The sequence below is a fragment of the Helicoverpa zea genome, chromosome 17, assembly GCF_022581195.2.
Source record: "Helicoverpa zea isolate HzStark_Cry1AcR chromosome 17, ilHelZeax1.1, whole genome shotgun sequence".
Taxonomy (NCBI): domain Eukaryota; kingdom Metazoa; phylum Arthropoda; class Insecta; order Lepidoptera; family Noctuidae; genus Helicoverpa; species Helicoverpa zea.
The window spans coordinates 9,714,252-9,730,796 of NC_061468.1; the positions used below are offsets into that span (position 1 = coordinate 9,714,252).

Below are 16,545 nucleotides of genomic sequence, written 5' to 3' on the forward strand. Positions count from 1 at the left end.
GCTTATGCACTTTTTCTAGACAGGCTTAAAATATTTGTCCACTATTCTATGACTATTCTAAAATATTCTTTTTTATCTGAAGTTTTTAGTTTTTTCAGCGATACTTTTTTATTACGATTGATATATTTCTTACAGTAGCGACTGCTTATAATGGAACACAGTTATATCGTTCGGAAAGTAATTACAAATTTTATTGTTTTAAAATTTTTCTTGATGCTTTTTGCAGTGACTGTACATTTATGCAAAATAATTTTAAAACCCTTCCTAGTTCGGTAGCTAGTCGGTCGATTTAGAACCTATAAAAATAGTAGAAATTAACAATACATCTCCTGCAAATATTTTACGTTTCAGAACTGTGACTATTACGTCACCCTTCTGACAGTGACATTGAGTCGTAAATTGAGGTTATCAAATCAATTTTCAGGAAATAATCTGCATAATCTTGATAATTAAGACTAAAAGAATATGTAAATAAGTGATATTCATATAGAATATTAAATTTAATTTTATAAAAATGTGGCAGTTGATGCAAATGCACTCTTGCCAGCTCGTGAGACAGAGGTATATTTTGTTTTTGCTTCACAAGTTACTTTTATAAATAAACATCAAATTATCAATATAAACTGATAAAAATCTTTCTTTTTAGGTTACTAACATCAAAGGCTAATGTCTACTTTACAAATATAATTAAAAACAAGCCTTCAAATGTCGTTAAACGGTACTTTTCGGAGGTGAAACCAGCGGCAGAGAAAAATGCTAAATCTGATTTATTACTGCTCTGTAGTCCTTGGAAGTTGTGTACCGGGGTCAGTTTAGCACTCGGAGCTCGTTACTTTTTAAGTAATGGCCCTGCATATTGTAAAGCTGTGGTGGGTCATTCGAGGATAATACAAAGAAGGCCAAATGTTGATGAAGATACTGCTAAGTTTGATTGGGAGAAATTTGTATCGTATCTACAGCCTCATAAGTGGCTTTTAGTTGCTGCTGTTGCGGTAAGCTCCACAAGCTTATGCAAGCCTAGTAATTAAGTCAATTCCTTATCATATGCTGTGTGTCTTGGTTCAAAAAATGATTTTATTTTAACATCATGTTTTATACTTTTATACCTAGATTATAAATTTAGTTATCAGGTAAACTTTATGTTAAGTACTACAAAGTAATGCACACATTTTTATTTCAAACCATAATGAATGTCTTCTGTTAAATATTTTGAATAAGAAAAGAGTTTCAAACTTTTAAGTCTCATCTAAAAATATTTTTTTCAATTCCAGTCAGCATTAGTAGTGGCTTTCTTGAACGTGTACATTCCAGCGATATTAGGAGAAGTGGTGAATGTACTGGCTAATCAACGTCATAACCCAACGGCAGACTTCCTGGATGATATCAGAATACCTGCGCTTAAACTTATTGGATTGTATATGGGACAGGTTAGTGTAAATAATGTATATGTAATTAAGTCGCAGCTGAGTACCAGTGCTTTACAAGAAGCGACTGCCTATCTGACCTCCTCAACCCAGTTACCTGGGCAACCCAATACCCCTTGGTTAGACTGGTGTCAGACTAACTGGCTTCTGTCTACCCGTAATGACTGTCAAGGATGTTCAATGACAATCTACAATTCTGTATATTCTTTTAGAAAACTTCTTAACTGCCAAGGTGTGCAATTTCAATAGTATTTACATACATGTTTCTGCCAGCGGTTTTTCCTGCATCCTGTGGAAATTACTCTTAGCACTTAGTGTGAAATAGCCTGTAATCTTCCTTGATATATATGGACTAAAACTTAAAGAAGTTTACAAAATAGCTGAGATTAGTGCATTCGAGCAAACAAATTATTTAGCTGTATGATATTGATATGGATTCCAGGTTATCCAGATTTATTCTTTCAGCTGTAATTTTAGCAATTTATTTAATTATATCAAGCTATTATTTTTTTTATTTTTTTTTTATTTTTTATTAGGGACAAAAAACAGTTACATGCTAGAGAAAATACAAGAAAATACTTAAAGCTAGTTGCACAAACATGTAACCCACTCCAATGTCCACATGTAAACATAAGAATAAGAGAAGAGAAGGAGTGCGGTATGAGTTAACAGAATACATTGCCTTCTGCGTGAGCCTTTTGTATTAGATAATAATTAATGTGGTATACATATAATTTAATATATTTAATTACATTATTCTTAATTCTATTTATTTTAATTTTAAATCAGAATTATTATTTCAATTAATTCAATACAGTTTATTATATTCTAATTCAATTTAATTTATTACTTATAAAAAAGTAGTTATGTACTTAATAAAAAAGTTTTTTGTTGCAGGCTGTATTTACATTCCTGTACATTCACTTACTATCACAAATCGGAGAGCGAGTCGCCTCTGAGATGAAACAAGACTTATTTGAGTCCATTCTGAGGCAGGATATGGCATTCTTCGACCAGGAGAGGACTGGGGAACTTGTTAATAGGTAGGCCGAATTTGAATAGTATCAATATATTGATAGAATAGCATTTATAAAGTCATCATCATCATCATTATCATCAGCCTAACGCAGTCCACTGCTGGACATAGGCCTCTCCAAGTGCACGCCACTGAGATCTATTTTCGGCTTCTCGCAGATCTCGCTTCTTCTTCAATGTGCAGAACCATTTATAAAGTAATTTATACAAAATCCTGAGCATTCTGTAGAAAGACATATTAACTTGAAAATGGATCATAACCATTATCTGGAAGCAAGTCGATTACGTTAAGATTTTTACAAGTGTGGGTTGGGTTTGGTAGGTAGTAAGACTCGTACAAATGATACTGATAGCTGATATGTGTGACGTGACCCTTAGTTTATATTTGGTTAAGTTGAAAAGGGTTACGTGATTCAGTATAAAGATGATTTTGAGTCATCCGGTACATATTTTTTATCATCCCCTTTATACGCCTATATAAAATGTTGAATATTTAATTTCAGGATCACAGTTGATGTACAAGATTTCAAGAGTTCCTTCAAACAGACTATTTCAGGTGGTCTAAGGGCCACTACACAGGTAAAAAGTTTATTAACTTAACTGTAATACTATAATGAGAAATCAGGCAAGAGTAGCTCAGGCAGTGTTTCGTAAATCTGTGAACTTGAAACATCTGAAAAGCCATAAAATATTAACATTATAAATCGCGAAATATTGTTTCACACAAAAGAGGTGGAGTTATAAATTATGGTAAAATTCACTGACTGTGGATCAAATCTGACGTCGGAACAATGAAATGCCCATCTTAACTAAGGTATTTTTTATTTTCCAGGTAGTGGGATCCTCAGTGAGCCTTCTAGTCATATCCCCGCAGTTGACTGGACTCACTCTACTATGTATACCGTCAGTGGTCATCGGTGGAACTTTCATTGGTTCACTGCTTAGAAAGCTCTCTAGGGAAGCACAAACACAGGTACGTTGTTGTATCTATAGATCTACTATTCTATATTAGTAGGTAGTTTGGCACTCAAGTAATTTTATTGAAGTTAAAAGTAAATGTTAGACAGTTAGAGTAAATAATTCAGCACTAAATATTTTTTGAGATTGCTCATATAATATTAAAAAAAAATCCAAAATATCGCGGGTTTTGTAGTCGACATTTGCGCTTCCATACAGGCCCGCTTGATCCGCACTCAGATAAAAAGTAGCCTTTATGATCTGATGCATAAGTAAAATTACTGCCGTTATACTAAGCTATATAAGTTCATCAAATTCCGTTGAGTCGTTTGCTCCTCCTGCCCTTATCCCAATTTTATTTGGGGTCGGCGAAGCATGTTTCCTTCTTCCATACTCTTCTATCTGCCGTCATCTCACAAGTAACATTATTTCTTACCATTTTCTTGCATTTGAAGTAGTAACAAAATATACACACATACTCAAAACTTTCGCCTTATAATATAATCGTGATTTTAGATAGAAAAATCAACGTTAGTAGCAGAAGAAGCGATATCGAACATGCGGACCGTCCGCGCGTTCGCGGGCGAAGAGAACGAGGCACAACTGTTCAAGCGAGAGAACAAGGCTGCTGCGGAACTCAGCATGGAGCTAGGACTTGGCATCGGGCTGTTCCAAGCAGGGACTAATTTGTTCCTTAATGGGTGAGTGATGTAAGGAGATTAGCCAACTGAGCAGAACATATTATAGGGCACAAGCATTTGCGCAGACACAGGTGCACTCACCATTCCTTCACTCTCATAGCTCGATGGGACGACAATCCGACACCACCGATGCACGGGTGTATCAATCACCAACTTCCAGGCTCCGGGCTGCTTTGTGAAAGTTTCTAAAACCCACAAAGCGATTTCGGCCCGACCCGGGAATCGAAACCGAGACCTCATGCTCAGCAGCCGCGCTTGCGACAGCTAGATACACAACGACGGGACAAACTACAATTTGCTCGTTTTGTTGCTGTACGACAATTTTCTTCAGAGATACAGCTTCTTAAAGATCACTCTAAAAAAATATCTTATATCTTTGTGAGTAGTATACATTATATAACTTTTTTTGTTCCAGCATGGTGCTAGGTACAATGTTCATGGGCGGGCATTTAATGTCGTCCGGCCAGATGTCAGCGGGCGACGTGATGGCCTTCCTGGTGAACGCTCAGACGGTACAGCGATCCGTCGCTCAGCTGTCTCTGCTGTTTGGAGCCGTTGTGAAGGGCATCAGTGCTGGAGGACGGGTGTTCGAGGTTGACCTTATTTGTGTGGTGCAATTTTGTTTAAAGACAGATTTTTCTTCGAACAATATGTTTGACGTATTGATAGCTTATATATATAAAATATTATATCAAACCGCCGTATTTATGCCTCGGAGGGAAATTAATTCCGACCTTAATAATATTTATACCTAAAGTAGATGGAATAATTTTAAGTTTATTATTTCAATGTTTTTGTCTGAAAATGTTATTTATCTATCTTCAGATTTCATTCTCATTACTTTTTAAATTTGTTACTTAAGAAACTTTTAAACCCAGTCATTAAAATCTGGTCTTACACACAGCAATAAAGTCCACTATCCAATCTCATTCCAGTACATCAACAAGAAGCCGGTGATGGACAATTCTGGCACACACATGATCAAGTACCATGAGTTCCATGGTGATATAGAGTTCAAGGACGTCACCTTTGCGTACCCGACTCGACCAGATGCGGTAAGTTTTTTCCCCAAAAAATGTGTTTATTTTAAATAAATCAAATGCTTATAATGTAGCGGACCCCGGGATAGATTCCTGGTACACTCAATATTTTGGCTGATGAGCGCATGGTAGTATTTGTCTTAGCACAATTAAAACAAGCCATAACGCGTATGTAATCTAAAATGCAGTTGGTTAGACCGAAGGTCTAATTACCGAACGCATTATATGTATATATGTTTAGGTAAAGTATTTAGTAGTAGGTAGCACTCATCTAATGTAATTGCCTTTTGTGTTTTCAGGTTGTATTGAAGAACTTTAACCTAAAGATCCCGGCTGGCAAGACTGTAGCTATCGTTGGTACTTCTGGTAATGGAAAGTCTACTATCGCAGCGTTATTAGAAAGGTAAGATTTTTTTAACTGACTTCAAATAAGGAAGCTTTCTTTTTTTCTTTGTTGGAAACTGTGTTTCAAATGAGTTTATAACTTTTTTCTCAGTTAGTATTTTAACATCCCATTTTTAGGTTTCAAAGAGAGATTATTTTTTAATATATAGATAAATAAATTATTTCGCGCCATCTGAAGATGCTCCATGGAAGGGCCGCAACACGTGTCGAGTATTCAAATCCTCAATTGATTCTCGTGGAAATTAACACAATATATTTTTTCTAATGTTTTTTATTTAACAAATAATTTGTTTAGGCTGTGCCTTTCCACTTTGTTACCTTAACATCCCATTTTTAGGTTCTACGACGTAGACTCGGGTTCAGTAACGCTGGACGGTATCGACGTCCGTCTGATGTCGGGCTCGTGGCTGCGCGGACGGGCGCTCGGCCTCATCGGGCAGGAGCCCGTGCTGTTCGCCACCAGCGTCAGGGAGAACATACGGTACGGACGACCTGATGCTAGCGATGACGAGGTAAGTTGGTCAAATGGGGTAGATATCGAAAACAAAAAATTGGATATAAACTGTAATAGTACTTAGAGGCATCAACTCAGGTTCCACTCAGGTAACTGAGTAAGAGAGGTCAGATAGGCAGTCGCTCCTTGTAAAATAAAACACTGATAGGTACTCAGTTGGATCCGGTGAAGCTTTAAGCAGACCTAACATATTTGGGAAAAGACTAGACAGTTGATGATGACGAGATAGCGTGACCAAAAGGGGTTTGGTACAGGAATTTAAAGGTTTGATGAAGTTATAGATTAACATTATCTCCGCTCTCGTTTCTGTATACTCTATCTCGCTATCTCAAAATTGTATAAAACTCTTTCGCTTAACTGAATAAAGCTAGTTCAGCGATGAAGAAATTATCACTATATCTCCTTCCACCAGGTGTACCGAGCAGCTCAAACGGCGAACGCTCACGATTTCATCCTCAACTTCCCCGAGGGATACGACACGCTCGTGGGGGAGCGAGGGATGTCCCTCAGCGGGGGACAGAAGCAGAGGATAGCCATCGCCAGGGCCGTCATCAAGAACCCTCCGGTTATGATACTTGATGAGGCTACTAGGTAAAGCAAAAATAGTAACTAATAATATAAACCTACATGGCAGTCGGGAAATGAAGTACTCATTTCAGATTTTAAAAAATATTGTGACAGTTGGAGTTTGTGAAAACTTCTTTATTTAGGTGTTAATATTGTCGGATATGATCGCCGAAGATGATATATTACAAGAACCCAAAATTTTTGGACAGTTTTTTTTTTTTTTTGTAAAAAAGTATCATGAAATGAAATAAATTAGGACTGTTTTTAAAGGATCTCAAGTGACATATCCAGACAAATTTAGATGGCCCTGTATATCTTTCATAACGAAATAATTTTCAAGGAGTCGTTCTCTAAACATTGAGAAACTCCTTTTTTATCAGAAATCGGTAAAAATAACAACTAAATCATATTCTTACATTCTTCTAGTGCCCTAGACTCAGCTAGCGAGAAAGTAGTACAAACAGCGTTAGAGACGGCGGCTCGGGGCCGCACCGTGCTCGTCATAGCGCATCGACTGTCCACCGTCATGCACGCTGACCTCATAGTCGTGCTGAACAAGGGACATATTGTGGAGGTAAGGTCTTTAATTAATACTTGTTTATAATGGGTTCAGTAGTCTTTGATTTCCTGACTGACCACCATCATGAACGCTGACTTGATAGTCGTGCTAAACAAGGGCCATATTGTGGAGGTAAGATCTTTGATTAATACTGGAGTATATGTGTTTAGTAGTCTCTACTTTGGTATTTTATTATTGTCCACAATCATGAACGCTGACTTGATAGTCACACAACTCTACAGCGTTTTAATAGTACTATAGATTGAGTAGTCACAATATCGTAATTACACATTCTTTCAACCACATCTCTGATTCCTGTCGTAAAAAATCTAAAAACGATTCTTAAACGTAGTTTCAATTAAATATACCTTTGTACTTTTTGCAGATGGGTACCCACAGTCAGCTGAAGAAACAGAAAGGCTTTTATTGGAACCTGATAAAGCAGCAAGATCAAGACGCCGCATCCGAAACAGCTTACGCGTTATGAAATTTGAAATATTTATTTATATGAAAATTATGCGAATGTATCACTGCCAGTCTCTCCGGCTTATACGACAAAACTACTGAACTGATTCAAATGAAATTTGATACACAAAAGGACGTAGGCTCGTTTTTACCCTGGTGCAAGTAGTTTCGTTAATCGCGAGTTTAATTGCTGGAAATCGGGTACATAAAAACTCTACTTTTGGCGATTATTTTCGTGTAAAGTAAAGCAATATTTATATTAGTAAGTCATAGGCCGTTTCGCTCAAACACAGGCCTTAGAAGGAAATCAGAAATTCTTGTACATTTGTATTTTTATAAAGTTTTGGCAAACGAAACTCTTACCAGCCATCCATTGGTCAAATCGGCTTGGTCATCGTTATATATTACACTAGCCGTTTTCCCGCGGTTACACCCGCGTCCCGTGGTAACTACTGCCCGTACCAGGATAAAATATAGCCTATGTTACTCGTAGATAATATAGCTTTCTAATGGTGAAAGAATATTTAAAATCCGTCCAGTAGTTTTTGAGTTTATCCATTACAACCAAACAAACAAACAAAGTTTTCCTCTTTATAATATTAGTATAGATAGTGGAACAGACCTTAAGCAGAATGTTATGTGTGGCAGCAGTGCTAATTAGTACCCTTACCCATGCTTACCTCAGTAGTATTAACAGAATATTTATGACAGTTTAGCCAATATTCGTCCAGTGTTGTAGATACCAGTGTGATAAAGAGTAGTTTGAATTCCGGAGTACAATAAATAGAATGCGGGTGGTAATAATACCTACAGTTGTCCATGAAGGGTTTACTTACTTTTTGGTTAGACTTCAACGTCTATAAAAATACCCAAAACTGTTAAATGCTTCTAGCATCCAGGTGCCTTATCTTCTCATTTTCACATCTTGCGCCAATGTGCATTAATTTCAAAGCGCATTTGCGTGTTTTAACAAAGGAACTTAGCGTTTCTTACAATATCATAGTTTGGTAAATAGAATACCTACACTTACTACGCAAAGGTACTATTTTTTTAAATGTTATATAATGTTTGTTTTTAATATTGTCAATTCCTTAGTTTGACATTTCGACTGCAAGCAAGCAATACCTCCTATCTGACATTTTTGTTTCAAAAAACTTGTATCTACCAAAAAGGTTTAAGGTAGCTTAAGATTCAAAATAAAAACAAAAAACTTTATTAATCAATACTATGCGTAAATAAAGAAAACTTGGATTTTCAGTATCTCATTATACCTACCTCGGAATAAGGATTTTATTAAGTTTTATTGTTCCCCTTTAAAATCCACCCGGAGTCAGATAGGAGGTATTGCTTGCTTGCAGTCGATTTGTCAAAATGGGTTGACTTGGTTCAAGTGTGTAACTTAATTTTATGGGGCCTTCATTAAGTTTTCTATAGTAACGTAAAGTAGTTTAGAGGCTTTTTTTATTGAAAAATATGGGAATATTGTATTGAATTTGTTTTGTCTCTATTGCAAACCTTGTGTGGTTGATTGCTCGTGATTAGGTATAAGTTTGTATAAAAATATATTTAAACCCAATATCGGTATGATGTTATATAATATAGTTTAGTGAGTATATAAATATGAATATTGTTGTTATACTTCGGCCGTTCAGAGAATGCGTTCCTGACACCTATCAGTTAGTCACGACTAGTGATGGGCACAACATAACACTGAGTTCGTTACCGTTCCTTCAAAATGAACCGCCGCATTATTTTAAGATTATTTTCGTTTTAAATTGGCGGAATCATTTGTTTTATATTTTAGTTATTTAAGTGGAAACCAAAAAAAGGTAATATTCATATAATAAAATTGTTTTATTTATTCTTTGTTACAAGTACATTGAATTGAATGTGCGAACAGAATATTAATCAGACTCCGATTTGCTTGAGGAGGTGGTGTCTTCATCATCATCTTCGCCTACATGTATAATTATATTATTATCAATAACAGAATCAATCCTGATATCTCGGTCTAACAAAAGCCGGGTAATCAAATAAAAACAGATCGAAAACACTTGAAAAACGTGGTCTATGCGCACGAAACGACAACGGACGACTGTTTTAGCGTCACAAAATGGCGGCCCATAACGCCATTTGGGGTTACCATTTTTAATCTAAGTATAAAAATGCGGTTTGGTCATAGTTTTATTTTTATATTTCATAAAAGTTATAATTAAGTCTTATAGTCCATTATTTTCCAATTCTTAAAAAGAAAATCAAAACGTATTATTTTATATTATAACTGTATAAGAACAGATTACGATACTTGCCTGTTATTTTTAGCACAGCACTACAAAATATAAACCGCTGACATAACCTTGTAATAGCGCAGTATAGATTTAGAAAAATATTGTTTACCAAGTTATTTGACACTCAGTTTGGCACAAAATTATAACATTCATTGATTATTGATATAATAATGTTGTTTTAATGCTCCTCAATTGTTAAAACGGTAAACAACCAGCAAAAATATTTTTATCGTAACTGCAACGCCATTGCAAAGTTACGTCGTCAGTTCAATCGCGACGTGTCAGGAACGCATTCTCTGAATGGCCGAACTATAATCACAGCTATTTATTGTGTAAATTATAAGGAGTTGGCGGTTAACTTGCATCTACGCCGCTACTTCGTATGAGTTCTAAGAGCACTTTCATATTACCTGATTTTCACGCAGTTCCGGGCTCATTGTTTGAAACGCATTGTCAATTATCGCGTTGCTGCGCAGAAATTCCGCTAGTCTGAGAGCAATGTAAGAATGTATGGTTTGATTACTGCTACCTAACTGTTTTTTTTATGAATTTTGGTGCTTCAGTACGTAACAGATTTATGAAGTGTAGTTATAGAATTATATAGTTAAATGATCAGTTGTTGATAGTTATTCTGGGGAGTATAGCTATGCAGTTTTACTTCCACGTTTGTATATTTATATAATTTAAACTACACCTTTATTATCTAAATGTTTTATGCATTTGCCTTTGTTGGATAATAGAGCTTGCTATGTGCGGTCAAGTTAAAGGTACTGTTTTAAAAAAGGCCTTTCACGCAATGAACAATTAAACGAACTGAAGATGACTTATTTCACAAAAACAATACTTGTGTGTGTGTAAATTACGGAAATACACAGTAGTAGCTGAGTCGCCGAATCACACAATATGCGTGTACTTTTAAACACAGGTAGGCTGGCAATACACGAACCGCTTGAAGCAGTCAGGGGCGACGCTTTAAGCTGTTGACTGCAGTGAACTGCAGAGTTCTATCCATTGATACACAAAAAACCCAAGATGCACACTCAACGTCTCAAAAACGTCCTCACCAAATGAGCGCAACATTCAAAATTGTGCGCTCATTTTCTTTGTCTTAGCCGACCACTTCGGTCGTAAAATTTTATTGCTCTAACTACAGTGCGTTGTAATAACGACTTTAAGCAATTCGCGTAAAGTTGAATTTGCAATAACGTATGCTTGTACCGTATAGAAAGAGACAGAATTAGTGTTTGGGGACACTCGAACGTTACTTTTATTCGAGACTGTGCATCTTGGGTTTTTGTATATGTACGGTTCAATCATATGAACGCACATACACGAACCGCTCGAGCAGTTGCGATTTATTCGGGCGGTCGACAGCTTGAATTTGTCGCCCTGCTTCAAGCGGTCCGTGTATTGCCGGCCGTATGGTTCACCCGCTTTTAGAAAGAAAGAATGAAAGAAAAACCATTTTTTCAAAACAAAAATGACGCAAGAAACTTTTGTGAAATAGTACCTACATTTGAAGTTCTGTGAATGATCAACTTAAAATATATGAATGAACAATTTAATTTTAATTATATAAATGAACAATTTAATATCATTAAAGTCCACAGTTTTAAGTGATATAAGTGTAAAGACCGTTGATAACGGTAAGAATTTTAACTAGGTTGGTATTTTGAAAAGACTGGTAAAAATGTAATCATGGGGGTATTTGAAACGAATAAAATGTTGTAACCAATATTGTTATTTGATTTTAAGTCCACAACAATACTGTCATACATCATTTTTGCGAAACTTTAACCGTTTACGCAGCGCACGCAGCAGAAGCTCTCAATAGAACAAAAAATCCCCCGATTTACTGCTCCGACTCCCGACTGCTCTGCTACATATTTACACCCTATGTACACTGTATGAACTCCCCTATATACACTCTTTGTACTCCCCTATGTATATGTACACTCTATGAACTTTATGAACTGCCCTATATATTTCCTTATGTACACTCTATGAACTTTATGAACTGCCCTATATATTTCCTTATGTACACTCTATGAACTTTATGAACTGCCCTATATATTTCCTTATGTAATCCCCTATGTAGTTCCTTATGTACACTCTATGAACTTTATGAACTGCCCTATATATTTCCTTATGTACACTCTATGTAATCCACTATGTATTTTCCTTATGTACACTCTATTTAATCCCTTATGTATTTCATTATGTACACTCTATGAACTGCTCAATGTATTTCCTTATGTACACTCTATGTAATCCCCTATGTATTTCCTTATGTACACTCTATGTAATCCCCTATGTATTTCCTTATGTACACTCTATGTAATCCCCTATGTATTTCCTTATGTGCACTCTATGTAATCCCCTATGTATTTCCTTATGTACACTCTATGTAATCCCCTATGTACTTCCTTATGTACACTCTATGTAATCCCCTATGTACTTCCTTATGTGATGATGATGATGATGTCCTCCTAGCCGATCGGCTACGGCGGCTGTTCTCATGTAAGGAGATTAGCCAACTACGCAGGACATATTATAGTGCACAAGCATTTACGCAGACACAGGTGCACTCCCTATTCCTTCACTCTCATAGCCCGATGGGACGGCAATCCGACACGACCGGAAAGAGATCAGGCGCAGGACCGACATTTACGTGCTCTCCGATGCACGGGTGTATCAATCACCACCTTCCAGGCTCCGGGCTGCTATGTGAAAGTCTTCTAAAACCCACAAAGCGATTTCGGCCCGACTCGGGAATCGAACCCGAGACCTCGCGCTCAGCAGCCGCACTTGCGACAGCTAGACCAACGAGGCAGTTTCCTTATGTACACTCTATGTAATCACCTATGTATTTCCTTATGTACACTCTATGTAATCCTCTATGTATTTCCTTATGTACACTATGTAATCCCCTATGTATTTCCTTATGTACACTCTATGTAATCCCCTATGTATTTCCTTATGTACACTCTATGTAATCCCCTATGTATTTCCTTATGTCACTCTATGTAATCCTCTATGTACTTCCTTATGTACACTCTATGTAATCCCCTATGTATTTCCTTATGTACACTGTATGAACTGCCCTATGTATTTCCTTATATACACTCTATGTAATCCCCTATGTATTTCCTTATGTACACTTTATGAACTGCCCTATGTATTTCCTTATGTACACTCTATGTAATCCCCTATGTATTTCCTTATGTACACTCTATATATTCCCCTATGTATTTCCTTATGTACACTCTATGTAATCCCCTTTGTAATTCCTTATGTACACTCTATGTAATCCCCTATGTATTTCCTTATGTACACTCTATGTAATCCCCTATGTATTTCCTTATGTACACTCTATGTAATCCTCTATGTACTTCCTTATGTACACTCTATGTAATCCCCTATGTATTTCCTTATGTACACTGTATGAACTGCCCTATGTATTTCCTTATGTACACTATGTAATCCCCTATGTATTTCCTTATGTACACTTTATGAACTGCCCTATGTATTTCCTTATGTACACTCTATGTAATCCCCTATGTATTTCCTTATGTACACTCTATGTATTCCCCTATGTATTTCCTTATGTACACTCTATGTAATCCCCTTTGTAATTCCTTATGTACACTCTATGTAATCCCCTATGTATTTCCTTATGTACACTCTATGTAATCCCCTATGTACTTCTTTATGTACACTCTATGTAATCCCCTATGTATTTCCTTATGTACACTCTATGTAATCCCCTATGCATTTCCTTATGTACACTCTATGTAATCCCCTATGTATTTCCTTATGTACACTCTATGTAATCCCCTATGTATTTCCTTATGTACACTCTATGTAATCCTCTATGTACTTCCTTATGTACACTCTATGTAATCCCCTATGTATTTCCTTATGTACACTCTATGTAATCCCCTATGTATTTCCTTATGTACACTCTATGTATTCCCCTATGTATTTCCTTATGTACACTCTATGTAATCCCCTTTGTAATTCCTTATGTACACTCTATGTAATCCCCTATGTATTTCCTTATGTACACTCTATGTAATCCCCTATGTACTTCTTTATGTACACTCTATGTAATCCCCTATGTATTTCCTTATGTACACTCTATGTAATCCCCTATGTATTTCCTTATGTACACTCTATGTAATCCCCTATGCATTTCCTTATGTACACTCTATGTAATCCCCTATGTATTTCCTTATGTACACTCTATGTAATCCCCTATGTATTTCCTTATGTACACTCTATGTAATCCCCTATGTATTTCCTTATGTACACTCTATGTAATCCCCTATGTACTTCCTTATGTACACTCTATGTAATCCCCTATGTACTTCCTTATGTGCACTCTATGTCATCCCCTATGTATTTCCTTATGTAGACTTTATGAACTGCCCTATGTATTTCCTTATGTACACTCTATGTAATCCCCTGTGTATTTCCTTATGTACACTCTATGTAATCCCCTATGTATTTCCTTATGTACACTCTATGTAATTCCCTATGTATTTCCTTATGTACACTCTATGTAATCCCCTATGTATTTCCTTATGTACACTCTATGTAATCCCCTATGTATTTCCTTATGTACACTCTATGTAATCCCCTATGTACTTCCTTATGTACACTCTATGTAATCCCCTATGTACTTCCTTATGTGCACTCTATGTCATCCCCTATGTATTTCCTTATGTAGACTTTATGAACTGCCCTATGTATTTCCTTATGTACACTCTATGTAATCCCCTGTGTATTTCCTTATGTACACTATGTAATCCCCTTTGTAATTCCTTATGTTCACTCTATGTAATCCCCTATGTATTTCCTTATGTACACTCTATGTAATCCCCTATGTATTTCCTTATGTACACTATGTAATACCCTATGTATTTCCTTATGTACACTTTATGAACTGCCCTATGTATTTCCTTATGTACACTCTATGTAATCCCCTATGTATTTCCTTATGTACACTGTATGAACTGCCCTATGTATTTCCTTATGTACACTCTATGTAATCCCCTATGTATTTCCTTATGTACACTCTATGTAATTCCCTATGTATTTCCTTATGTACACTCTATGTAATCCCTATGTATTTCCTTATGTACACTCTATGTAATCCCCTGTGTATTTCCTTATGTACACTTTATGAACTCCCCTATGTGTTTCCTTATGTACAGCTTATGAACTGCCCTGTGTAGTTCCTTATGTACACTCTATGTAATCCCCTATGTATTTCCTTATGTACACTCTATGTAATCCCCTGTGTATTTCCTTATGTACACTTTATGAACTCCCCTATGTGTTTCCTTATGTACAGCTTATGAACTGCCCTGTGTAGTTCCTTATGTACACTCTATGTAATCCCCTATGTATTTCCTTATGTACACTCTATGTATTCCCCTATGTATTTCCTTATGTACACTCTATGTAATCCCCTTTGTAATTCCTTATGTACACTCTATGTAATCCCCTATGTATTTCCTTATGTACACTCTATGTAATCCCCTATGTATTTCCTTATGTACACTGTATGAACTGCCCTATGTATTTCCTTATGTACACTCTATGTAATCCCCTATGTATTTCCTTATGTACACTCTATGTAATTCCCTATGTATTTCCTTATGTACACTCTATGTAATCCCTATGTATTTCCTTATGTACACTCTATGTAATCCCCTGCGTATTTCCTTATGTACACTTTATGAACTCCCCTATGTGTTTCCTTATGTACAGCTTATGAACTGCCCTGTGTAGTTCCTTATGTACACTCTATGTAATCCCCTATGTATTTCCTTATGTACACTCTATGTAATCCCCTGTGTATTTCCTTATGTACACTTTATGAACTCCCCTATGTGTTTCCTTATGTACAGCTTATGAACTGCCCTGTGTAGTTCCTTATGTACACTCTATGTAATCCCCTATGTATTTCCTTATGTACACTCTATGTATTCCCCTATGTATTTCCTTATGTACACTCTATGTAATCCCCTTTGTAATTCCTTATGTACACTCTATGTAATCCCCTATGTATTTCCTTATGTACACTCTATGTAATCCCCTATGTACTTCTTTATGTACACTCTATGTAATCCCCTATGTATTTCCTTATGTACACTCTATGTAATCCCCTATGTATTTCCTTATGTACACTCTATGTAATCCCCTATGTATTTCCTTATGTACACTCTATGTAATCCCCTATGTACTTCCTTATGTACACTCTATGTAATCCCCTATGTACTTCCTTATGTGCACTCTATGTCATCCCCTATGTATTTCCTTATGTAGACTTTATGAACTGCCCTATGTAATTCCTTATGTACACTCTATGTTATCCCCTGTGTATTTCCTTATGTACACTCTATGTAATCCCCTATGTATTTCCTTATGTACACTCTATGTAATTCCCTATGTATTTCCTTATGTACACTCTATGTAATCCCCTATGTATTTCCTTATGTACACTCTATGTAATCCCCTATGTATTTCCTTATGTACACTCTATGTAATCCCCTATGTACTTCCTTATGTACACTCTATGT

The 16,545-nt window shown here is 36.2% G+C and overlaps 1 protein-coding gene across 1 annotated transcript; it reads left to right on the forward strand.

Moving 5' to 3' along the window:
• The first annotated feature begins 422 nt into the window (after positions 1-422).
• LOC124638546 (mitochondrial potassium channel ATP-binding subunit) lies at positions 423-7,719 on the forward strand. Its single transcript, XM_047175549.1, has 14 exons — positions 423-561; positions 647-992; positions 1,272-1,427; positions 2,322-2,467; positions 2,963-3,038; positions 3,292-3,432; positions 3,933-4,117; positions 4,533-4,710; positions 5,053-5,172; positions 5,457-5,560; positions 5,900-6,074; positions 6,489-6,667; positions 7,070-7,217; positions 7,588-7,719. The coding sequence occupies exons 1-14, from the start codon at positions 515-517 to the stop codon at positions 7,687-7,689; spliced, it is 2,103 nt and encodes a 700-aa protein (XP_047031505.1). The 5' UTR covers positions 423-514; the 3' UTR covers positions 7,690-7,719.
• Positions 7,720-16,545: the final 8,826 nt, after the last annotated feature.

Coding starts and splice junctions, on each gene's coding strand:
- LOC124638546 (XM_047175549.1), top strand. CDS start 515: ATGTGGCAGTTGATGCAAATGCACTCTTGCCAGCTCGTGAGACAGAG. Junction 3,433..3,932: donor CTAGGGAAGCACAAACACAG/GTACGTTGTTGT, acceptor TCGTGATTTTAG/ATAGAAAAATCAACGTTAGT. Junction 7,218..7,587: donor ACAAGGGACATATTGTGGAG/GTAAGGTCTTTA, acceptor TACTTTTTGCAG/ATGGGTACCCACAGTCAGCT.